The 26,501-nt window shown below is 41.6% G+C and overlaps 1 protein-coding gene across 3 annotated transcripts; it reads right to left on the bottom strand.

Moving 5' to 3' along the window:
* On the bottom strand, window positions 1-25,764 carry fkbp15b (FKBP prolyl isomerase family member 15b). 3 transcript variants are annotated; one of them, XM_030417386.1, is made up of 30 exons: window positions 25,593-25,764; window positions 23,590-23,696; window positions 23,426-23,504; window positions 23,129-23,198; window positions 22,965-23,039; window positions 21,359-21,457; window positions 20,841-20,990; window positions 20,671-20,739; window positions 18,747-18,890; window positions 18,373-18,533; window positions 18,233-18,281; window positions 17,996-18,112; window positions 16,957-17,041; window positions 16,730-16,830; window positions 16,549-16,636; window positions 15,485-15,594; window positions 15,294-15,392; window positions 15,083-15,177; window positions 13,465-13,567; window positions 9,772-9,804; window positions 8,904-9,075; window positions 7,775-7,911; window positions 7,399-7,554; window positions 6,979-7,131; window positions 5,904-5,996; window positions 5,574-5,687; window positions 3,762-3,869; window positions 2,780-3,456; window positions 1,531-1,639; window positions 1-1,305 (listed from the first exon to the last, which is right to left on the bottom strand). In XM_030417386.1, exons 1-30 carry the CDS (start codon window positions 25,640-25,642, stop codon window positions 1,228-1,230), a joined length of 3,681 nt encoding a protein of 1,226 aa, XP_030273246.1. In that variant the 5' UTR covers window positions 25,643-25,764; the 3' UTR covers window positions 1-1,227. The 3 variants fall into 3 exon arrangements, with proteins under 3 accessions (XP_030273246.1, XP_030273247.1, XP_030273248.1); XM_030417387.1 differs by lacking the exon at window positions 9,772-9,804; XM_030417388.1 differs by lacking the exon at window positions 1,531-1,639 and having other exon boundaries at window positions 1,170-1,305.
* Window positions 25,765-26,501: the final 737 nt, after the last annotated feature.

Here is a 26,501-nt window from a genome sequence, read left to right as displayed (position 1 = left end):
TAACAACATGCCTCCATGTCATTTATTTCCTGGAATGAATTTCAGGTTAGCAAATTGTGTAAAAATTCTACTCTTAAAGCAGCAAGCTAATCATTAAAAACCATGTAATGGTACAGTCAAACCACTGGTATCAGATTTACTGCTGATTCAACAAACTCATCTGCTACAGTGCCATGTAAAAATTGTACATTCAAAGGGACAGTTCAAAGCAAAACCAAGAATACACATTTTTCCTCTTTCCTGTTGTGCTATTTATCCAAGTAGACTGTTTTGGTGTGAGTTGCTGAGTTTTGGAGATATTGCTGTAGAGATGCTGTCTTCGCTCTGATATAATGGAACGAGATGGCATTAGTTACAACATATTGAGCTTGTGGTTCTCAAAGTGTCTTACATTAAAAAAAACTCAACAACATCTCCTTCCAGAAATCATGACCAGATTACTCAAGATAATCCACAACCCTTGTTGTGAGAAACTTCATGTCAGAACTATTTCCTTTCTACTGCACTACAGTAATGGAGGACACCATGATGGTTTGGGATACAAACACTGACAGCATTCCCCTCAGTTGTGCTGTAACTTTAGCTAGCTCAGTTAGCTAGCTTCTTGACCATGAGTAGATTTATCCTTTCTTCTGTGCGATGATACGGCAAGGAAACAGGTTCTACATGAAACTGCTCAAAACAAGGTGTGTGGATCATCTTGGGGAATGATGTCATGGCTTCTGGGAAGAGACATTAATGTTGAGTTTTTCAAGGTATTTTTTTGGGCACATTAAGCACCACAAACTGAGTGCCATCTAGTTCCATTATATTGGAGACAAGGCAGTCATCTCTATGGCTGATATTTTCAAAACTCAGCAAACACCGAAACAATATAGATGGATAAATAACACTACAGGTATGAGGAGAAGTGTGCACTCTTGATTGTTGGGTGAAATGTCCCTTTAAACTGCTTCACCCATAGATATAACATAATCAACAAAAAGTATTTGTTTTGATTAGAATTACAGGCTTGTTATTCGAAGAAAAATCAGCTGGGAATTGAAGTTTTTCCCTGCTGTGGCAGCAGCTGTCAGGTGAAGAGCCGGCTGTCTGACCTCGCTTTCCAATCAAATTCATCAGCAGCTTCTCTCCTATTCTAGACTGCTCCACCACGCAGAGAGAGCTGCTGAAGCACCTTGTGCCTGTCTCATATGTTGAAAATGAAGACGCAGACTTTCATTATTGTCAGTTCAGCCAGTCCAGATCATCATCTTCCTCATCATCACCAAACAGAGGGGCAGGAGGCGGACGCCCCTTCAAGCTCTAGAAACAAACAACAGAAATAAAACTTGAATTCTGTCCATGAAAGTTGTATGCATGGACTTCTCTTATACAGAGCAGAATTGAATGTCTGGAAAGAAGAATAATGTAGCGATGAAACATCACTGATGGACTTAACACTGACACAAAACAAAAACACAAAGGGAGTGGATGGGGTCGGTGTTAGAGTGCTGAATTATCTGAGACTTTACACTGATCCTTCCTCACCATCTCATCCTCCTCTTCCTCCTCACTGGGTGCTGCAGGAGGTTTGGCAGGAGTTGTGATCTGGAAAAATGGCTCCTCTCCATTTTCCTCACCCATTCCCCCAGTCAGACTGAGAGAATAGCAGACAGGAGGGAGGGGGGGGACACACAAAAAGAAAGTGACGAAGAAAGAGAAAAGGAAATGGGGATGAAGCGAGCAGTTAGTTTGCAGGAATACGTGCATTCATTAGTGGAGATGAAGGGCGCAAATGTGTTAATATTGTTGTCAAGTTAAATCAAATCTGGTCAATTAGATTCATTTCCATTCATGCCCACCAGCTGTTTGTTTCAGCTCATCTCAGTACAGTTGGGAGAGGTTTCAAATTAGGCAGTCGTTGTTGGAACTGCAGCTGCAATTCAAACATTTTCAAAACTTTGGAAGACAAATGCTTACATATAGTCCGATGTGTGTCGATAGGAAAATGTGTTTTCAGTAGAGATTATAATGCAGTAAAGATGCTATGGATCAGTTTTATACATTTTCTCAGTATGTTTACTGTTTCACTGCACTGATTGTGTCCTTTGACACAAAAAAGTTTATTGTTGATCTGTAAGATTTTTTTCCTTGCGTTTCTTTGTCACAAGATAACCACATGTGAGGGATTACTGCAAAAAATGTGTGTATATAGGCCAATATATTGATATGAGAACTTTTACCTCCTGGTTTGGTGATAGCTCCACAAATCTGTCAGGCTGTCATCTCAACTGTAACAGTTGTCAAGGTGGCTGGAGTTGGCAATGCTTACTGCGGTGTATGCTGCATTCAGGACTTCTTATTCAAAGTTTTACAATTGTTACTTTTTAATATACCAATTGCCTGTTTTATTGATCCTTTTTCAGGTGCATCACTTTTGAGTTGTACTGTAGTTTATTTCATTTGGTTGCTAGGCTTGTCCTCCTGCGACATGTGTTTGTGTGCTGGTGTTACTACTGCTGACAAAGCTGTGCGTCTGACATGTTGTGTGCTGTGAGCTGTCTGACTTGTTGGCAGTTTTTCCTGCAGATTAATAAAATGATCCATCAGGTGAAGCTGTGCATCACCTGATGGGTGAAGCAGTGATTCTGCATCACATCTATCACACTGCTTGTGTCAGTGGAATCACTAGCGGCCTGACTTTGCTCAGAATGAACAGTTATTAGATTTGACTGAGAGCCACCTGGTTTGCCAGGGATAATAATCTGACGTTTTATGTGTTTACACCAGCACTCACCCTGTGGCTTCTTCTGAGCTGTTCTGAAGTGTACTGGGTGGTGGTGGTGGGTTTTCTGGGGGTCCAAAGGCTTTCTGAGCAGCAGCATTCATTCCTCCTACATGCCCTCCATCATCCAAGTTCTCCTTGACCACGTTGGTGCTCACAGCAGTATTCCTTTCTGACACAACCGTTTCCGGTCCATCCTCAGGTGGTGAACTTTGACCTGGTCCATCATCTGGATCTGCAGACTTGCTGGTGTCTTTTTCCTCCGCAGAGGTTTTAAGAACAGAGCTGTCTGCCAGCTCATGCTGTAGTTCTGTCTCTGCTGCTGCTGTCTCTTGCGGTTTCAGTTCAGTTGATGAAACTGGATGGAGATCAGTGGATACTGAGGCCTCTTCCTGACTTTGTGTCTTTGACTCAGTTACTTTGTTTGCCTCCTTCTCTGCCGCTACATCCTGGTCAATCTGGGTCTCACTGACTTGGTGAGAATCTGACTTCTCATCATGTTCTTCCTCCTCCTTTTCTTCCTCTGTGACTTCTCTCTCTCCATTCAAATGTACATTCTGATGAGGTGGCTCCTCTCTTTGTTTCACATCATCACTCTCTTCCTCCTCCTCTGCATCTGCTTCTTCTTCATTCTTATTCTGTCTCAGGGAAGATCCGGCTGTACCGCTGAGCAGCTGCAGGGTTACATTCTGGAGAAAATATCCCTATGATTGAGGTAAGTTCACCAAAACAACTCCTCTGCACTAGTGTTTTGTTTTGCAAAACCAAGTCAGTGAGAGTCATTTTGCCATGGTGCAAAAATCATTTAAAGCAAACAAACACTTGGTTTAACCTTGCATAATATGATACATATGTGAACTGGATACAAGAAACCTTGTTTCATCATACATTCATTTCTATATATTAACCATTTGCAAACATGCCATTAACCTTGTCTGACGATCCAGTCAGCCACAGAAAGGCTGCTTTGGCATTTTATGGCAATGGAACTGACCTTAATGGTAGTGACGATCACCTCCAGCACAGCCTGGCCACTGTAGGATTCACTGAGGTCAAACTCCCCTCGCAGGGAGTGAAACACACCATTCATCACACGCTTCACCTGCAAGTGAAAAATGACGAGTAATGCATTATGCATGCTTTGGCCTTAAACCTTTTCTAACAAAACAAACTTGTACATCAGCACTCACACTTAAACAAAGGTTGTACCTCAAGTGTGTGCCACGACATGCAGCATTACAATATGTGGTTACACATACATATTCTATGCTAACATGAAAACAAAACATAAACAATCATTTCATGAGACTATATATAGGAAGTTATCTAAAACTCTTTGACTGAAAAAATGACGGTGATAAATCAATGTAAAATGTTCATGAATTGTTGTTGAAAATGTTTGAATTTACAGAATGAAGTAGTTCTGTTTACAGGGTTGTCAAAGAATAATACTCATACATTTCTACATCTTTTTGTCACAGTGTTTAAAAGGTACAATATATAGGATTCAGTTGCATCCACTGTAGGAACATGGTGGTGCAACAGGATGGACTCAAGCCCTCAGGAGGAGCTCCAGGCTTTGAAGCTAATTTCTGCAGTGGCCAAACCGTGTAATTACATTTTCACATGATGCACTGCGGCCCAAAAACACTCCCATAAAGCTAACATTGTGAGAGAAACATCTGTAAAACTGTATACACATTTTTTTGTGCATCAACTCCGTGAAATGACTCACTGTCAGAATTTGAGCCATGAGGTCCAGTGACATTTGGAGGGTCTAGATGAGCCTCACAATTATTTTATTTTTATCCACATTCAAGTTAGCCAGGCGATAAACAGGAAGTCAGCTGGCTCGGTCAGTGGAAGTCTCTAGTGTCCACACTCTATAGGCTGCACTTTCTCTGTAGACTTAAAAGCTCTTTTCAAAGGTCATGGTCCTTCCTTTTGGTATTTGAAAGCTGTGCAACAACACAACTCAACTATTTAAATGCATCACACTGACTAAATGATCATATCAGTAATATTATAATCCTATACAAACTGTGTTGCACTTATGTTACATCATACTCTCACGAAAAGCACTACAAAGTGGTCTGTTACACATACATGAAGATCTTTGGGTGTCGGACTTTAAAGCAAGTTGTGTGATTTGGCGCCCCCCACAGTTTGTGAGTGCAACACCACTGTGGTAAATACAAATCCCAGGTGTGGAACAGAATAAATTAGGATGCCAACTAGAAACAAACTCATGACATCAGAACAAAGTGATGCATTGAAGTGAACATGTATGTAATGCTGCGATTCTACCCTCACTGCAGTTACACAGGGCAGACACAAGAGGTAAAGACACCAATCACCCTGTTACAAGACACTGTACCATTAACATGATTCTGATGCTGTTAGTTTAAGGTGAAAAAGTTACATCATGTTGCTTTAATTAGCAGTAGCGCCCAGTGGGAGTGGGCGGGACTGAAGGGTCAATCAATCCTTCACTGACATCTGGTGGTGGTAACGTGCTACTGCTGCTCATCTTTGATTTTCACTCGAGTCCCTTTCCACCACATTAGCTCTTGAACCTGTCCGCTTCTCTGCCAATTTTGACCAGAACAGGACATGCCCACTTTGGTTCCAACTTCAGGTCAATGAAATCATTGTTTGGTTCCAGCTGCAAACCAACGTTTTTACAGGTTCTGTACCATCATTTTTGTTCCATTTTTGTTCCATTTGTGTGTGTGTGTGTGTGTGTGTGTGTGTGTGTGTGTGCGTGTGTGTGTGTGTGTGTGTGTTTTCATGTAGGACTCCTCACCTCTGCTGCAGTGTCTCCTGAACTCTCTTGCTCACCCAGTTTCTTCTCCAGTTCAGCCACTCTTCTCTCCAGCTGCTCTCTTACAGCTACTCCTTGCTGCTCTAAGGCTGTGTACTGAAAGAGAATAAAATTCAATAACTATCTGAGTGGAGGAACGGGGTGGTAGCAATGTAACCCTGAATATAAAAAGCAGCAAACATAATTTTCCTGAGGACTGAATGGCAGCTGCGTATGTAAACGTGTTGTCCCTGACAAATGCATTCCCTGCCAATGATGACCATTTAATCTAATTAGAAGTGCAGGCGACTGACAACAAGTCATCCATCTTACTTTTTTCTGAAGTGCCTGCAGCTCTTCAGTCTGCCCGCGGTGTTGTAGCAAACTCTGTTCTTCTGAATCTCTAGACTGCTTTAGAACTGCAAACTGTTGAGAGTGAGAGAGGCCAGAAATAAGACAATAATACATTACACACTGACACTTACCACAAAGGATCTTAATAATATTTTAATAACTAACTTTTTCTGGTTCCAATTATGGTGACTCCAAGTTCAAAGTCTTTTTAAAACTCACTGGTTGCTGCAAAACAGATTAAAGAACAACCTAAAGCATTGGGTTCTTGACTGGATATATGTTTAAACAATGTGTGCATTACAGGGGAAACCAGGCCTTCACAGAGATAAACTGTCTGTTTTTACTCTTACTTTTGAGAACTGAAAACATCTAATGATTTTTCTACACCTTGTTGTTTCATTTTATCAACAACAAAAGTAAAGTAGTTTACATAAAAGTCTACCTACTACTGGCTGATAAGCTAAAACGGCTATCGAGCGATCTAGTTTGCTGTTTTAGCTTTTCTTAGCCAACATCCTATCCAAAACAACGCATGGTACTTTGCCTATTTATTTAGCATGAGATAGTTTTGAGCATTTCAGATCTGATATAGCAGGAAACTTGAGTACTTTTGTAAGTGAGTCTCTGTGGTTTGAAGTTCAGTTTTTCTTCAGCGTCCCTGTTTGCTCTTTCAGACATCTGTTTTAGTTCACAGTTTCATCAGGTTCTCTTTCATCTGTTTCAGGAGTCGCTGTAAGTTTCTGATTTTGAAAAAACTTTTTTTTCCTGAATTTCTGCTTCATAACAAAAGACTTACAAGAGACGTAAAACAAAAGGTCAAAATCAATGCAGCAGAGAACAGTATATATATATATTTTTTTGCTTTGATTTTCGACCCTAGTATGGTTGAGTTACACAACATTTTTGATCTCCAACATTTTCCATTATGTAACCATGATGACATCCTTAAGGGTTACTTTTCAGGTGACTTCAATGCAGGAAATCAACAAACAATAAGAAGAACCTTCTGATTTTATTGCATGGACTTGTGTTTTATCATGGCAAGCTTGTCTACCTTTTCCTGCAGCTGGGTTAACTTGTTCTGCAAAGCATCCCTCTGCTCCGTTAGTTCAGCCAGCTCTCGACTGTGATGCTCTTTAGTGGAGGCCAACATCTGCTCACACTTCCCCTTCCACTCCTCTTCCAGCTCCGCCTGCAGCTGAGCCAACTGCAACATGTACATGTTGTATACCATTAGTGGTAGCCACTTGAGGTATAAGCCTCAATAAAATGTTTTTGTTTGACAGATCATATCAATATTTAGGGGAGTTCAGAATCAGGATCAGAATTTCTTTATTTGTCCTGCAAACAGGGAAATTTCGGTGTTTGTCATTTACTTAAGAATGATTGCAAATGATTAAACTCTCACTGTATTATTCCTATTACTTCAGTAAATATTATATATTTGCCAAAAAACTCTTTCTTTAGATATTACCTGCTCAGATGCAGCATTGTCGGTGCTGGTCCTGGCCTTGCGAAGTTGAGCTCGGAGGTTGTCCAGCTCCTGCTGGCTGCTTTTGCGGAGTTCCTCCAACTCCTCATCCCGACGCTGACGCTCAGCCTGCCACTTCTTCTTCCTTTCTGACAGTGTCTTAAAGGGAGGGAAACAAACCATTATTCAGCATTTACATGAACATTTTTTAGCATTTCAAAAACTCCTGCCTGAATTCTTTCTGAATCTTAATTCTTGAACACATTGTCTTTGTTTCAATGGTGACTCCTGGTTACTGTGATGTTAAGAGCATAAGCTCCGTCGACACCCAAAAGTCCACTTTCACTGACATAAGGACAACATTATGAAGCATACTCACTCGTTCTAGGCTCTCTTTATCAGTCTTTAGGTCTTGCACTTCCTCCTCCATGTTGTTGACTCTCAGCTCCATCTCTTTGCGTTTTTGCTTCTCTGTGCGATATTGAGCCTGGACCCGCTCTACTTCTTCCTTCAGCTCTGAAATACATAAACACAGCACTGTTTCTATAATTCTAACATGGGCTGGGCAAACATGGCCTTGGTCGGTTAGCACGTAACATGATTTTCTTTTGCCCTTTATGCTCCTGGGACATGTTCTTTGTACATGCAGTTTACTCGAATTGCCTAAAGATGATACAAGCAATGTCTTTCAAAGTTTATCTGAAGCTGCCATCAACTCAGTGTCATTCCAAACCTGTTAACATGCAACAATAATCACACTTTTCATGATTCCAAGCTTGAAGTAATTTTCAGACTCAGGTGATGTCCTTCCTTACAGGCACCGATGGAGAAATGTCGATATGATCAACAAGTCACATGAGTTCTACTCCTTTGTTTAGGATGACTATCCAAAATGGAAGGCCTCAAATTCAACAATCAACAAATCACATTGTAAGACCAAAGTACAGATACACGTGCACTGGGTGACATGTTCCTCCAAGTTTATTTTGACTCAATGACACATTCATCCTCCTGTTGCCACTAATAGAGCACCACTATTTCACAGATGGAAAGATGGTCCTGGCATGACACTGGGCTGTCTATGCAGTAGAAAGACACACAAGACTATTTTTTGTATTGTCTACATGGCTGTAATATTTCCTTATGCTCAAAAGCTAGAAAACCTACAACCTATAACAATAACCCCAATGTACTGCAACACAAAGGATCAATAAACACTCCCACTGATGGCTGCAATCGTTCATTTGTATATACTACCAACATCGTAGTGATGCAGCGCTGGTTAAAAGTAACATTTGATGATAACTACAGTGACCAGCAGAAATTAAGTCAACTTATTGTCATTTTAGAGGATACAGATTCTGCTGCTGCTCTGTGTATTACAGTTTCCATTTATATCAATGAAGGAAGACTTTATACAAGACAGCTTCAGGATTTAAAGCCTCCCAAATTATGTTAAACACCGCTCAAAAAAAACAAGAAACAATGAAATTGACATCAGCACAAACCTTCCTGCTGTGTTTCCATGCCAGCGATGCACTGGCTCCTGCTCTCACTGTCCTGCAGAGCTGAGCTCAGTTTAGTCTGCAGCTCCACGGCCCTTTGCTGGTGAGCTGAAGCTTCTAGCTGCAGCTGAGACAGCCGGGCCGTGGCCGAAGCCAGATCCTCTGTCAGACGAACCTGATGGGGATGCAGGCAGATAGGTGGAAGGGGTGAGAGGAGGGGATAACTACAGTTGGTGTACAGTGAAGTAAAACCCAGGCCGCACAGACACAGTGTAACAAGAGAGTGACAGCCTGGATGAGTGGCTTCTAGTGCTAGTGATGTGAGCAGCAAGACCCTGTGGGAGAAAAATGGTAAGTGATGACTAATGGAAAAGGAGACAGATGGGAAAAAGAAGAAGGAAAAGTTAGTTCAAATGTTCATGACGTATGATCTAAACAGGATGATCCAGTGGCAGCAGTTAGATCTGGGTCAAATAGTAGTTCGACATAATTCTTGTACACATTTTGTGTAGCTTGCTTGGAAGTGAGGAGCGACCAGGACAAAGCATAGTCAGATCAGCTGGGTAGTCAAAGAGCTGCATCCAAAGTCAACTAGATGTATTTGCAGAGGCTGTTTGAACTTACTACTGAACTTGTCTGATGAGCTTTACCATACACGGGCCTGATCGGTTTGGGTTCCTCTAAATGGAAACCATTCCAAAATCATTTTTCCCTCCTGAGTTAAAACTGTAAATGACAAACTCACTGAGGAGCTGGTTTTACTGTTTTTGCTCAAAACAGCTGCAGGTTTGCAAATAGACTTTTGTTTTCACATTTTGCAGATACTATTTGACCCCAGTCTCATAGCAGTACACAGAGAAAACAGGCTCACCTGGCCGGAGCCCAGGTCCTGAGTCGGGGCATGCTGAGAAGAGAGAGCAGTAAATGCTAGATTTTCCTCAGTGCAAATGAGCAGGCAGAGAGCAGTCGGAGAAGAGTGAAGCAATTACCATTAGCAGAAGATTTGTCACTGGAAACAGAGCGTGAATTATTCAATACATAGCAACCCGAACACCACTGATAGTTGTGAATATGAGGGGCATTACTCAAGTGAAAATCTTAATGTGAAATTCAGATTTGACTGGAGAAAAGATAATGATGCATGTGCTCTTGCTTTACTATTCAAAATGTAACAGAAGGTCTCTCTAATACCAAACTAAGTCTCAGTGTTCAGTAAGTTTGGAAGTTATTTTGTCAATTGTCACTGTCATGTAAAAAATAGTGAAATGGTGAATACTTTCAGTCTTTTTTGACTCGTCATGTCAGCTTAGCGTGGCAGTGTTTTACGTCTTCATTACAACAGGGCCACCTGCTTGAAGGTGCGTTGTCCCGAGTAGTGGTCAAAGGATTCGCTGTCAATACTCTTCCGACCGGCAGTATATAAGTGAAGAATCACTGTTAGCAAAGCTCAACTAATTTTTGGTGAAAAACATGTTTCATTACTTATAAATCTTTCTCTACAAAAGCTCCTGTTATTTTGTTATTTAAAACTATTATTATTATATTATGAATAAGCAAAATAGGGAATGTTCGGCTTTCACCATTAGTAACTTAACACGGCTTCTGAAACGCTGAATGCGAACATGATGAAACAATAAAATAAAGCAGATGTCTGAAAGTGCCAACCAGGACGCAGAAGAGAAACTAAACTCCAAACCAGAGATTCAGTCAGAAGTGACAAAACTGAACTGAACACACTGACACTTTTAAAAACATCTTTCTCTCATGTCTCCTGCACAGACATGAGTTGGATATGGCAACAAAGGATTGTTTGAGAGGGAAAATGGGGCTTGTCACAGAAAACGACAACTAGGCCTAATGTTACAGGTCACTCAGAATTACAATAAAAATAATATCTCTCTATAAAAGCAAGGAATCTCTGTCTGTCTGCCTGTGTGTGTGTGTGTGTGTGTTCCTCAAATATCTCTGCGGATCAGGATCAGACTGACCTGAGAGTTTCAACATGGCTGCTGCGTGGTTCAATGGTGTGCAACGTCGGATTTGTTTGGACTGCAATGATACCGTTAATAAATGATTTCAGAAATGCTTTATGAATTCCGCTAGTATTGTCAACCTTAGCCACCGTGGCCATGTGCACACCAGAGCCAATCACTGCAGAGCTCAAGCCCACGACACACCTTAAGAAACAAGCAGATTGATACCTGCATCGGTGCGAGCTGGACCGGGATTTTGCCGGTGGTTCGGTCCCGTTCTGTTCTGTGCATCTAAACTGACTGTTGTGTATTAATGAGACTAAACGAGTCCGGACCGAGTCTGTTCGGGTCTGAGGAGATCCGGATACGCGAGGACAACAAAGTGGAATCAGAATCTGTGGATGTTCGTGTGTAGCTAGCTGCTAACCCACCCACACGGCCCACCTCCCGAGTCAACGGACAGGCACGTCCAAAACCAGACTTAGGGTAAATAATGTCCGCCACGCTTTTTCGCGAACATTGCCGTCACGTTTGCTTTGTGTCTGGTGCAGGAAGAAACGGTAAAAACGGGCTTTTGTCACGAAAGTGTCCAAGCAGCAAGTTTGGTTGTTGAGGAACGGGAAGTTGTAGGAGGGACGGTGATACAGACAGTGACAGAGATGGCGAGTTTTGAGAGTTGAGAGATTTGTGACATATAGCGTGTTTGGAGTGTATAGTTAGTGAGTAATGTAGTGTTTGGTGTAGTGTTTTTAGTGTGTAGTGTAGTCGTTTTTTTGTGTTGTGAGTCAAAACAAGGAGGAGACGGCTGAATGTGGAACAGGCAGGAATGAGCTGAGGAGCCTGAGGCATTGCCTGCATTTAAATGTAAATAGATACATATAACTTTGTAAATTTCAAAAACTTGTGCACCAATTTAGCAAACAACAATTTATATTTGCATTATAACTCATGCAATTGGTCCATTAAACATATTTGTGGTTTTCACAGTTAAAAAATCTAACTTTTTCTACTCTGATTTTATGTTATTTTGTGATTTTAGGTCCATTGTGTTAATTAATATGTCAAAATGAAAAAATAACTGTACAGTCACATATGTGAGGTTGTGCTGAACATAATGACACCAAACAAGACAAGGTAAATAGTTTTTAAGGTGAAATATAATGGTATAATCAAAAGTAGTCCAAAACAGCCGCTTATATCCCTGACGTCCCACCTTCAAACACAACCTCATTTGGCCATCCATGAAAAAGCTCCTTAACCTCCCACTCTTCTATAGGAATACATGCTTCCTACGGGCAATGCACTAGTCAATAATAAATACAATTAAAGCTGCAAGCAGCGATGAACAGGCCCTCGCTCCACACACGTAGCACTGTGACACCGTCAGAGGGCGCGCTCACCTGTTACCTGGTGTCATACATATGCATACTGAATTTCGTTCATACATGTGCATGTAGGACGTCTGATTGATTGATATGAGGCTGACTTCCTGTGTCCAGTGGTTGGAGCTATGGATATGACACAGTATTGATGCAGAGACGTATTCAGGGTGAAACCCTCTACATGTGTGACCAATTTGGTGTAGATGGGAAAGTGTATGTTGGAGTTATAAGGACTTAATGCTTCATGACGAAACTGTATGACGTAGGCACATTTTTTAAATAACATTTCATCTTCAAGGTCTGAGGATGATACTGACTTAATGCGAAGTCTAGGAGGAGTTCGTTAAAATACGAGGCATGAAAATGTGTGTAAATGGCGTCAAAATCAAAATGGACGACTTCCTGTTGGACTGAGGGGGTGTATGTCCAAGATTGTTTTCCTTGCATCTGGTAATGATACATATGCATACCGAATTTTGTCAATACATGTGCATGTAGGAGGTGGGGCGTTAGAGTGGGGGGCGCTATAGAGTCCCCTGGCCACACCCACACCCAATGAGATTGCAGTATCGCATGTAGGTATGTTCAGGCCTCCAAAAGTGTGCTTAAAGTTGCGGAATAAAAATAAGAATAAGAATAATGCTTACAGATTCAATAGGGCCTCGCAGTGTGAGTGCTTGGGCCCTAAAGATAATTATAATATTCTTGATCCTTTCCTGGCAAATGTCTTGGTCCTCTGCACACATAGGTAATTATGTTTAGTGTTTGGTCTCAGACAGCAGCACTCTTCACAAAGTAAAGGCTTGTGTATTTAACGTTCAGTCTTCTCTTAAAGTTGCAGCTGTCAGAACTGCACAGGTTCTTCCTGACTTCAAAGACATCACATTCAAAACATTACAGAGCAAGTAAAGGTAAAAGTAGAAAAGCTTTCACTTATTTGGTCAACTTGCACTAAAAGACATTGAAATCTGTAAATATTGTAGGGAGACACCACCACTAATGACTACTTGACTGCTTCCGGTACTTCTCAGGATTTGTGTATATAAATGCCAGTTCTCAGTGCATATGACGGATTGGGTCCATCACAAACTTCTATCTTCTGACTGACAGTGGAGTCTGTCAGCAGTGCAAGAAAGTAATATCATGCTTGTTACAGTGTAAATGCACAATCAGTTGTTCCCCACTTCACTGCTAAAGACAGATCCTCACCTTGTCCTGCTCAGCCTGCAGCAGTCTGGCATGGTTCTGTTCACTGGATGACTTGAGGGAGTCGTTCCTCTTTTCCAGCAGCAGGTTACTCTGCTCCATGTACCTGGACAACCACACCACGACCACATTACATCCACCTCAAACACATTTAGATTGGAAAACATCCCTGAATTCCTCTTTAACCTACAGGAGTCAGTCTGGTACTCTGAAAATGTTCATCCAACTAGAAAAAAACAGACTGGAACAGAAACCTTTTTAGTCTTTTCAAACTATTTGCAATATATCCTCAGTTATCCTCATAACCATTTTAAACAAAACCAAATAATAACACAATTCGAATAAAGGTGGCTTTAAACAAAAGAGCTCCACGTTATCAAGAGAGAGAGGGATCATAGACTTCTTTCGATATAGAGGAAATAGTGGTAGGACATGATGTTCTGGCTTTCTGACAGTCATTAATTTGATTACTAATTTGTAAGGATGTCCCGAGCCGATCTGCAGGATCCGGATCGGAGCCGATATGGGCATTGTTTCTCTGATCGGGATCCGCAATTTTAAACGTGGACCCAAACCCGGTTATTTTTTGTCAATAGCACAATTTGTGGCAAAACACAGGCCGCGTATGTAACGTTACTTTGGCAAACCTGTGGATAAAATGTCTGCAGTGTGGAAATTAGTTAAATTAGAAAGCAAAAGCAGTCCAACGGCGACATGTAACATCTGCAATACGACTGCTGCACGGAGGGGCAACAAAAGAGCTGCATTTAATACCACTCATTTGATACAGCATATAAAAAACGAAAACACTCAAAGTTATACAATGAGTTCACTCAAGCTATACAGGCAAAGATACTGAAGCGACAAACACTCCAGGATACTTTCAAAAGGACAGAAAAATGTCCTCGAGACAACGACATCCCCAAAAATATTACAGAGAAGGTCATTAAATGAATCACTCTGGATAGCCAGCTCATCTCTGTGGTAGAGGATCAGGATTTTCTTCGTCATCTGGAGTTTTTGAATCCCCAGTATGCCCTACCATCTCGGCATTACATTACATTAATTCAGTTTTTGAGTTGCAACTAAAAAGTTGTATGCACACAAGTTTCATTGGTCCCCTATAGCAGGACATGTAAAACAGGCAATCGAGGAGATGCTGAGCGCGTGTGAAATAGACAAGCAACACGTCCACGTCATTTTACATAAGGAATATGAAAAAAGCAATGGATGGTATGGAGGTACCAAGCGTGGGCTGCGTCTCACACACACTTCAGCTGGCTGTTCACGAGGGTCTGCTGTCATAGTGCAGTGCACACACTCACCTGCTAACACAAGGAAGGTGGAGGACAATGTTGCAATAGCATGTGCAGAATAAGAAACAGCCGTATGAAAGTGAATACTTTGTTTCAACAAAATAAAAAAACCTACTAAGGAACAGCTTGGATGCAGGTGCTTTTTTTCTAAATGCAGCTGTATTATCCAGGAAAATATTAGTTAAGACTAAGTATTGGATTGGGACTCGGTATCGGCAGATACTAAATATTAAAGGACTCCGTTTGGGATTGGGGTAAAAAATACCTGATGGGGACATCCCTGCTAATTTGACTACATTACTTACCTCTGGTTCTGGTTGATGAGTTCACCGATCTTATGGTTTTGCTCCTCAATGCGAGAGCTTTTCTCAAAGACTTCTTTTTTTAAACATTCATTTTCCTAAAAACACAATGGAACACAGTTTGAATCCTGACAACAAGTCCCAATATGCCGAAAGATGTAATAAGATAATCAATGTGTGTTCTAAAAAGAACTGGAGTAAGAAGGCACCGTACCTGGACAATTCTTTGGATGTTGTGCATGATCATGGAGGTTTCCATCGACATACTTGACACACCAACGGACAGACTTCCCTGCCTTTGAAGGTCATCTATCTGTGAATGTAAAAAGAAAAGAGCAGAACCTGAAGTATCTCTATTCTGTTAAAGCTGCTTAAAGAACATATTCATGCAGACAGACTTCATACCTTTGAGGCAAGTTGTTCAACTTTATCTGCTACTTTTCCAACAGATAAACGGATCTCCGTGTTGTGTTGTCTGGCCTCAGTCATCAAGAAGGAAGTAACATCACTGGAACCTGCAGAAAAGATTATTCTTAAAGTTCTCCACTTACATCAAATTCAAAACTGTCTTGCAGCTGTGTAGACTGATCAACTATCAAGACTGCTGTCGTAGAACTGCAACAATAAACAATGCAATGTTTTTGGTTAGCATCATTGTTGTTAATAAAAATGCGACTAGGACAGTGGATTTTTTTTAAAAGCATAATGAAGGTGGAGGTGGTGGGCAAATAATGTCACTGTAAGCCCGACCACTACCATGGCAAGCCTAGCGCAAGGTTTAAATACACTGCTCAAAAAATGTAAGTGAACACAGGTCCCACTAGTGGACTTCGGGCTCTCTACCACCCTCATGGATTCTGTTTCTTATAATTTGTTTAAAAACATGCATCTCTAACCTGGTGGAGGTCTACCTGTAGAGCTCTGGCAGCGCTCCTGAGGTTCTTCCTCACACAATGGAGCAGATGCCTCTCCACTGCACCTGCTGTCACTTTCATTTGCACCAAAGTAAGTGAAACTGATTCACAATCACAGTTCTGCTTTCATAAATGCACAGATTGATATCCCTGAAGGTTAACCGACTTGGTGTTATTCTGTGATGATTAAGTGTTCCCTTAATTTTTTTTGAGCAGTGTAAGTCATTTATAAGGACTGTTAAAACCTTACATGCATACAGATGTATAATTCTGTTTAAAAAACATGAAAATGTGCATGCCAGATGTCTGGCAAGAAAATAAAAACCAAATGTGTATAATTTGTTAGTTCAGTGCAGGGTTATTTAAGAGTAGGGAAAAAAGATTGTCAGTACTATTGCACGTTCTTGCAGTACTTGTAAGTAGCCCTCCTAAGAGATGACAATACAAGCAATGGCCCCAAGCTAATTTCAGTTTGAGACCACTGTTCTACATAAACCTACAACTCTTCTGGTCTGATCAGAAAGGTTTCCTTGTAATCGAATTGAATGCTCTTACCCATGTATGGGACAGTTTGTGCAGGGTAAACTTGACCAACAGGCTGCAGCTGAGATGGAGCCACAGAGGTCTGTGTGTAGGAGTAAGGCTATGACACAATGATATAAAGAGATATTAACACAACATGTGTTATTATGTGCAACCCAATGATAAGTTAGTACAAAATGTGGTGAAATCTCACCTGAAAGGCATGGCTGCTGCCTGGCAGCCCAGGCTGTGGGGCTACAGTGGTCATAACAGGAACTAAGGCAGATGGTGGAACTGTTTGGGGATGAGGATGTACTGCAGGTAAAACAATAGAATTTCACAGATCAAATTTGGGGAAATGGTAAACTGTCAACAAAAATAAGAAACTGTGTTCCTGTAATGCTGAGCTGCAGGAGGAATACACAGATGGAAGAGGCTCACCGTGTGTTGAAGCTGGGGCAGCAGTGGATAGCTGCACTGGAGATGCAGCTGCAGGCCCATCCTTCGCTCTGCTGCCACTGGTGTCCTGGAGATCAACACACAGTGGTAGAAACTCAGTAACAACACCAGATGTGGCAGGTACTCATTTTATAGTGGCACACCAGCTACTTTGAACTGCATCTCCATTCAGAGTCAAAAATCAGTGCAGCAGAGGCTGAGAGATTCTGCCTTTAAGATCCAAAAATACAGGTCCTACACTTCCAGTAATAGTCTGGTAAATTCTCACATCTTTTTACTTCAAACACTCAACTCAACACCTGCAAAGTCAAGCACAGATTACTCAAGTGATGCAATTATACAACTGTATCAACACTACCATGAGTTGTAAATGACATGTCAAATCAGTAGCGTGCCCCTTTATGAAACTATGAGACTGATACTGCAGTCAACAAAAATCAAGGAAGAACAAATGTTCTAAAAAGAGAAAAAAGAAATTGTGTCCTGCACCCTTAAAGGTTCTATATATACAAGATTCTGACATTAATATAGCAGCAACAACTATTAATGATGTCGGCACAGCAAAGTCGTACTCAATCTGTTTGTTGTGATCCAAGCTTCTGTGTTCTGAGTTTTGAATTCCAGCCAGCAGACATTGTGGAATTGAGTCAAAGTAAACTACCCAAATTCTCCCATGTGACCCCCCTCCTCCTTCACCTCCACTGGCTTCCTGTTGCAGCCTGCAACCGATTCAAGACGATGGTGCTGGCCTTCAAGGCCGTCAATGGAACTGCACTCATCTACCTCCAAACACCGGTCACACCACACGCCCCAACCAACTCCCAACCAATGTAGAGTACACAGCAGAGTCACTCGCCATCTTCCACCAAAGACTCAAGACCCACTCGCTCAGACTTCCCCTTGACCCCACATAGCATGACTCCACCCCCCCAACTTATTATAACTCACTTAGTAAGCTAATAAGAAGCTACTAAATGAAAATGTAAATGTGTGTTTTCAAAGCAGTTGATTGACAACCCACCTCCAGCTCAGAGTCACTGGATTCTGGCTGGCTAGCTGCTCCTGTCAGGAAGGGCAACATAGGCTGTCCCATCTTTGCCATGCGAGAGATCAGCTTGGCCTTTGTTGCATCTGGATTCTGAAATTAGACAAAGAAATGTGTAAATGATGTATATAATGTAATTAAACCTGAAAATAACTGAAAACAATAATATCCAAGCACATCATTATTAAGTCATAAAACTGCTAGGGCGCTTACTGCAAGCTGATCACTGAGTGAGTTTGACTTTGCACGGAGCGGTGGATCCCTGGACAAACAGATAAAGTTTCACATACAAATCAGCTTTAATGAGAAAAGAGTTATGGACAATGTCGTTTACGATTTTCCTTAAATCTCACCCCAGTATGGCTGGACCTGAGGTTGTCGTCTGTACTGGGGGATCTGGGGCTAGATTCTCCACACTGGGCGCTGGGGAAGGAGCAGGGGAGGGAGAGGGAGCAGCAGAGTCTCTGGAGCTGGCACTGGCCCGGTCAGAACCACTGTCCTTAGAGAATTTCACCTAGACCACAAAACGAACGGAACAAGCTTCTGTTCATACTTCACCAATATTACAAGGAACTAGGGGTAAAGAGGTTTAGTCAGAAGTGGCAGCTCGTTAAACTTTAGTACATAACTTTAGTATTTATGTCACATTAAAAAGATATGGTCTGTTAAAAAGGCGTAATACAAAGCAGATAAGGGAAGAATGTAAAAAATATTCAGTGGGTGTTACCCGTCGAAGCTCTACTTCAAAAATAAGAGTGCTGTTAGACGGCACACGGTTGGGGACTCCCTTGGACCCATAAGCTAGGTTGGGAGGGATGATGATGACACGATGGCCCGCCTTCTTCATCCCCAGCATCCCTTCCTCCCAGCCCTGGTCACACAGAGACAGGAAGAGGCAGGATAACATGATGGTATGATGACGATGAACATCATGCAGTCACAGTTTAGGCTGGTTCATTCAAAACACATTGTTATGGCATTAGTTCTATTAGCGGAAGAGCAAATGCACTAGAGATGCAACAAGAAAGCCATCATCGGTCCCTTTATCTGGATTCAAAAGTTGATGGGGTCTATTCTGAACCAAGACCAGTCCTCCATCCAAGTTTTGTGGGAATCCGTTCAGCAGTTTTAGTTTAATCGTAATGACAAACCAGCCAACAAATTGACATGGTTGAAAAGAAAACCTTCCTGGTGAAGGTTATGAAGCCAACGGTGGGATGCTTGGACAGAAAAGTGCTTCTCATAAATGGGCTGTCAGGACACTTTTACATGGGGACAGTGTTGTTTTTGGCAGCCATTTTAGATTTAGTCTTAGTCTTAGTCTTTTGGACTAAAATGCTTTTTAGTTTTAGTCAAATTTTAGTCACTTCTATATGTGATAGTTTAAGTCCAGTTCTTGTCGACGAAAACTCAAACAGGTTTTAGTCAGTTTAAGTAAAAAACTATAACAAAAGAAGAAGTATATTCTTTTATCAAATTAATTTAGGTCAATAAAAAGATCTACAAGCTCACAATGTGTTGCAATGTGTTGAACTTGTAGATCTGCTATTTTCACAGCTTGTGTGTGACACTCTTGTATGATGAAGTAGGGCATCAATTCATGAAAAAACAGTTGAAATGTGCTGATATGATAAATTTGTCTTCAAAATAAGAGCTTTACATTGCACCCTATTTGAGTTTAGAACTGGGGTCTTAGCGGGGGGCTTTAATTTGAAAGTAGCGACCGTTACTAGCTTGCTGCTACAACAGCAAGTGAACAACGAAGAGGACAGAGAGGAAGAGACCGAGGAGACGCTAGCATCTCCCGCGTCTCAGCGGCTGTCCAGTTGCTACACGAACATTAAGCAGAGATGTCATGCATTTTGAACGTCTGACAGACCACCCACTAACATTTACGTCCATTCTCGTCTCGTCAATGAAAACTCACACACATCTCGTCATGTTTTAGTCATCAAAGAGCCATGTTTATCTCGTCACCGTCTCGTTATTGTCATGAAAAAAAGGGGCGTCAACGAAATAATTTCGTCATCGTCAACGAAAACAACACTGCATGGGGATGAACAAAAGTTTTTTGTTTTTCTTTACTTTGCCCACTCATTTGCTTCTGTAGCAGCCAAACTGCTTTATTTTCAGTTTTGTGTGAGAGGATGTAATTTCAGTACACCTTGACAAACAGTAAGACATGAAGCAAAGAGCAGCTCCTCAGAACCTCCCACACCATTAGTTGCTGACTGGACTTTGAGAGGATGTCATGAGAATTCAGCCTGCTCATAGACCTTACACCTGAGATATATAAGAGTACAGGTTTTCTGAACAATTTACAATGTGGCTGGGCAAAATGCCCACCAGATCTAAGTTGTCAATGATTTCTCTAACTTTTGCTGTTTGCCCTGCCGTAATGCAACAACATGCGGGGTACTTTGTGTATCACCTTTGGAATTGTGTTTATATGATGAACAGTTGTTCTGGTGGTAAGTTATCTTTGAAAATATCTTGACAGTGTAAAAAATAGTAGTAAGAGTTATAAAAGAGGAAGAAAAAACCAGAGGAAAGAATAATTCATTTTCCATAATTATACTATTCAAAAAGCTTTTCCATGGGGATTGAACTTGAAGTGCTTTTCTTTATTTGTACGTAATGTACTGACTCACTTTGATCACTTTTCCAACTCCAACCTTCAGTCGTAGCAACTTGTCCTTGTTCTGGTTAGAGTCAAACATCTGAAATGACATTCATGTTTTGTTGAGTTATTTGACATAATGCCTAGAAAATCCACTGGAACTGGTCACAAAATGATGACATTGATGAAAAAACGTGTGACCTGTCCAATGACGTGGTTCTGCAGGAGCCAGCCTGTGTACACCACCTCCAGAGAGTCTCCGCTCTCCACCGCCTGGCCCTCACCGAGACTCAGATCTTGAACTACCACAGTGTCTAAGGAGGCTGCGCTGTTTGCTTTCGCCAAACATACCTGGTGAACACAAAAGCCCAAAATCACCATCACACTGCCTCACTGTACAATCTGTACAGTGAACAACATCCTCTTCCCTCAGACAATCGATTCAAGTGAGGAAAAACCTGCAATACTGAGAAGAAGAAGAATATGGAAATACCCCCTCCCAGGGCGAGCAGACATGTCATCGGTTGCATGTACAGTACAGAACAGCAAAATCACAATTTACAAAAACAGCATAACTCATCTATCTATCTAACGTAGGTCCGAATGAAGCTGAATCCTGACACTGGTGGATCTTGGGCTGATGGCCTGGTCCACACTTTGTTAGTCAGATAATAATCACAAGCTCAGTGCTGGTTCTCCTCCTGTGTGTCTCCACTGACCTCTTTGCAGAAGTCCAACGAAGCTTTCTCTGATTCAAACATCAGGGACCAGTTCTGCCTCTGGTCATCATAAAAAGTGCAGTAATTGTTTGGCTGTACCTGCAGGGGAGAAAGAACGTGTGGTCAGGTAGACAGAAAAGACAAGACGACCAACACTTGAGCTCATGCTGCATCACTTCTCACCAGTGATCTGCTCTTTCTGCACAGCAGCTTGCTCCACAGTCTATCAGTTACAGAGTCTAGTGGAATCTGTGGCCATGAACTTTGACTTATTGTTCTTTTTGTTGTGTTTGAATGTATCTATCTAACCAGTGACAGGCTGAAATGGAATATGCAGCTGAATTGTGTAAATGTTGCATTGATCAATTCAAGGATTAAGTAAAAAGACACATGTAAATTTAAAGGGATATCATCATCACATTTAATACATTTTTTATAGTTAATATTTGGAATAGCATGCTCAGCTAGAATGAACTTAGAATAATGTTTAAGATACAGATGTGTGTATAGAGTGTAGCTGGTCCTCCCATTCTCTTTATCTTTCCACTATATTTGTACATACAACATACAAAACAGGATATAAAATCAACAACACAGAATAGTTCATATCATGAAAAAGAAGATCTCCCTTGTGTACTGTGTATTTCTATGGACACAAAACTACAGTCAACAGCACTGACTTTATAAAGATGCCAACCAGCAGAAACTTTGGACTCATGTAGATTTAACCTGCTCTAAAAGTTTATTGTTTAGCATAAAAATGCATAATGGAGTCATGAAAAACATTTAAACTGAGTTCTTCCAATGAAAAGGCTCGTGATCAGACAATTACATGTTCATTTCATTTGAATTGAAATGACCTTTTAATATCAAAAATAAATAATAATAAAATGATCGATCTGCTAATCTGCTAATAATTCTGTTTTATTAACAATAAATATAATCTTTGCAAAATGTGCTTAAAACATGTTTTTTAAAATTCTGTTGTCTGCATGTTATATTCCATTTCACAATTCTTTTCTCTCTTGCTCTGAATCGTTCAGTTTCCTTTCTTGCTGCGTCCACAGCTGCTCACTTGATTCAGAAGTCACAGACGACTTTTAATCAGCGATGACACAGACGTGCTGCCTGTCAGCCGACGGAAACATTCACCATTCTTAACAAACCACCAGACAATAAACTGTAGCATCACTCTTATACAACCTGTCCAGTTTTTGATTGCTCTGATCAATAACTATGTTCTACCTGCATCATCATGCACATCACATCCTTTTTGGGGGCTGACAACACTGACCTAAAGCGACTGTCCAGCTCACTGACATGCAGTGCAGACTTTCTTCATGTATTCTGAGTTGTCAGAAGGAGGATGCAATCAGATTATTTGTATCTTCACCAAACAAATGGTAAATTGATTCCAGTATGTTTTAGTGCCATTGGAGGAGTTTTAGGGAAACTTTTCTAGACCTAAAAATGATCCAAAAATGCTTCAAAACGTGAGTAGACTTCCCATCAACATGTAACGTTTTCCATCACCTCTCAGTGTCAAGAATGCTTCCGGTTCTCCGTTTGTCTTTACGTATCAAACGCCCTTCATGTCTCCACTCACCGTGAAAACAAAGCCCACATGAATCTTGGCAGCAGCCACTTGTTTCTGTTGGCTCAAGTACAGAAGCAGCTTGTACTGCAGGAAAAAAAAGAGGGGCATTATTCATAAAAATCAAAAGTCACACAAATAATCTCAAACAAGTGACCAGTTAACAAAGCTCATACCTCTTTTGTTGTGTGGTTGCCAAGTACGGCTGCTCCCAGCTTGCCCTGCTTCACATACTGTCCGTTAATACTGCACATGGGACAGAAACGGCAGGAAAGCTTTTCACTTCATCACATTTAATTGACTTTGGGAAGCCGTGACTTGATTTTTTGAGGAATATAATTTTCTGGGTTTAAAATATAGTGAATAGTTGTCACCTATGGATGTTTGACATTTAGAAAATGAATGAAGAAAATATAAAAATGACTTTAAAAAAATAGCAAAGTTAAAGTGGTTTTAAAATATTAAGAACTCACTATCTGAAGGTTTGGACTGCCGTGGCAAATAACACTGCAGGAGCTCCGGCTGGTGGAGCTGGTTTCTGGGGGGCTGATGCTGTGAACAGACACACACACTCAGTTCAGCCTCCATATCGTGGCTGAATCTGACCTCGCTGATGTCTCTGTGGTGGCTTTCTCACCTGAATTCGAGCTCTTCCTGGGCTGTTTCGGTGCTGTGTACTGGAAGGACTCGTTCCCCTGACTGCTGGCTTCCTGGTCTAGTCCAAACAGGGAGGCCAGCTTGGCCCTGCAAGGAGAACAAGTGTAAAGATCATGAAGATATGCTTATATTTGCCATGAAACGTATGATCCACTTTTAGAATAAAAACAACCCGGTCTTAGACATAAGCTATGGCCTCTGACGCAGCTCCGACTGTGAAGTCAGGTTAGTTCCTCCTCACAGTCTTTCTTCTTTATTTCAGAGCTCTCGGGAATAACTGAAGCTACATGTCCCTCCGTCTGAATCCAGCAAAAGGTTTAAAAGTCTGTACAGCCGGAGTAATGTTAAAACAGACAGAAGCAGCAAATCCTTATAACTGAGGATCTGGAAAGGACATTTTTGCTTGACTCAATTAAACTGATGGCGTTTGACTTTTCGACTAATCAACAGCAGTTGTAGAGCAGACATAACTACACCATGACCCGATCGTTACGCAGTGCGACATCATCACAGCTGTCTCCACCACGTTTACCAGCCTCATCATTTTCAAAAGATGGGCTGAAACCTGCACGGCTAGATTTCTCTCCGAGGAATTCAGGCTCAGAAAACTGGCGAGCTAACTGTACTGACCCCTGGAACTCCTTCCACTGGTAATCATTAGAATCTCCCAGGATGGACATGTTGAACGCCTTCAGGCCCTCATCCCCGATGGTAAGGAACTGGGACGATTCTGTTTGCATGTGCGAGTCAAAATCCTCGGCGCACCTCCCAACGCTTCTACCCTGGGCTGCCCCCGATCACCCGGTCCTCGGCTGCGGTCACACCACCATGGTAGATTCAACAGCGCAGCAGAGAAAAGAAACTTGGAGCTGTCTTGGTGCTGTGTGAACACTGAGCGGAGATGGGGCTGTGGCAGAAGCCTCCACCTTACTACTCTAACAGGCAGCATGTGAGAGGAATTAGCCGCCATAACACTCCTCCCTCCAGAGCAGGCCCTTGTTCCCTCTGGCTCGCTCACACACACACTCTCTCTCACACACACACACACACACTCTCTCACACACACACACACACACACTCACACACACACACACACACACACACACACACACACACACACACACTGTGCTGCTGTCACAAAATGGTCATGCAGTGGCAGAGAGCACAGCGCAGCTCTGTGAATGGAAATCTGGCCAAGCTGAAAACTGAACGCCTCATAATTGAGAGGTGAGGTGTATTAATAGTAAGTGAGTGTGTGTCATCACAGACAGGCTCTGTTTGGACTCCTGACACAACTCATGTGTTGGTCAAACTCCAGACAACCTCCACTACAAGTGGCCTGTAACAAGTAAACACACAAACCCAGAGAGAGAGAGAGACTGAACATGTAGTAATGCATTTTCAACACATGGGCTGTTGTGGGATGTTTGACTGATTATAAACCTCAAACCAGGCATGAAGATGTGTAATAACTCATCAGACCAGAGTCCGTATGAAATCTGTTATAATGCTCTCGCTCCGCAGGACGGAAAGACTTTGTGCATGCTAACGTTATATGTGAACAGTAAGTAGAGTCGTGCCATTAGCCACCTCTCCTGTTAGCCGCTCTCTGACCTGCAGCTCAGTGTCAGCAGACAGCAGCCGCGTCCTGAGCGCTTCACTTTATCGATTATAACCTTTATGGACGAGGTTCACAGTGGAGCTGAAAAAAACAATTATGGACTACAAAAATAATTGTAGAATACTAACTGCTTCATTGCGAGAAATATGCGTCTAATAAGAGAACAAGTCACAAAGAATAGCCAAGGTTTTCGTTTATTTTCTAAAGCCACAACAAGGCCGCAAATAAATAACGTTAGCCAACATTTAAAAGAAATGTTGCCCATACATGACAGAGCTAGCTTAACCACAGCTAGCTAAATGGTTGTAAGCTAGTTAGCTTGCTCGCCACCTAAAAGCACAACATGAACAAATACAACTGACCCTCCTGTGGGAGACAAGAAGTCCCCGTCCTCATCGTCCCCGCCGAACATCCTTTCACTCTGAAGCCTTGATACATAAAACAAATACACAAATCAGCTAGCTGTCTTTCATGACTGGTTTGTTGAGCTAGGATTTCCCTTCCTGTTTATGGGGAAATCAGCTGACTATCCACCTGATCTGAGTTCAGTGAGCTGCAGCTGCCGCTGGAGGGCGCCAGAGACCAGCACCGGATTATAAACGATCCGCAGATGTGTAGAGCGGTGCTGAGGGAGAAGGTCACCCTGAGGGTCAGCGCTCTGTAGTCAGCCTGACCTTTCACCTCCTCTATAGACCAGCAGATCTTATTTTCATACGGATCAACAAAGCTCAGCATGGCCTCCACGACAATGCCACAAACTAATAATGGTTCAGAAATGTAGAATGTAAATTCCTCCCAGACATCATCTGAACTCCAGTTTAAAAGAGGGAAATTGAAGATATCCTGGACTTTGCCTGGTCAGGGAGGCTCAACTCAAACCTCTACTTCAAATCTATAAACCAATCCTATCATGTCACCACGTTAGGCTGTCCAAATGGAAATGCTGGTGAAAAATAGTGATTTATTAAATGATTTTTAATGTTTTTCTATAATGATTACTCACCACTTTAACTTGGAAAATCACAGGCCTCGTGGTCTATTGTCTCTTTCTATAATCTGCAGTGTTTCTATTCATGTATCCATTTACTTAACTTGTACATCTTGTTTACTGGTTTAACACCAGATCTGATATGTGCACATTCTTTACTATCGTTATGTATAAAATACATGCATAACTAAATACATTTAGTACAGAATCCATGTTTCATTATTACATGGAAACGACAGTGGAACATTTATCCCAGTCAGACTCATCTGGTACATTTATAACT

The sequence above is a fragment of the Sparus aurata genome, chromosome 5 (assembly GCF_900880675.1).
Source record: "Sparus aurata chromosome 5, fSpaAur1.1, whole genome shotgun sequence".
In the NCBI taxonomy this organism is placed as follows: Eukaryota; Metazoa; Chordata; class Actinopteri; order Spariformes; family Sparidae; genus Sparus; species Sparus aurata.
The sequence above is the reverse complement of the archived record's forward strand: the minus strand, read 5'-3'. Positions and strand labels throughout refer to the sequence as shown.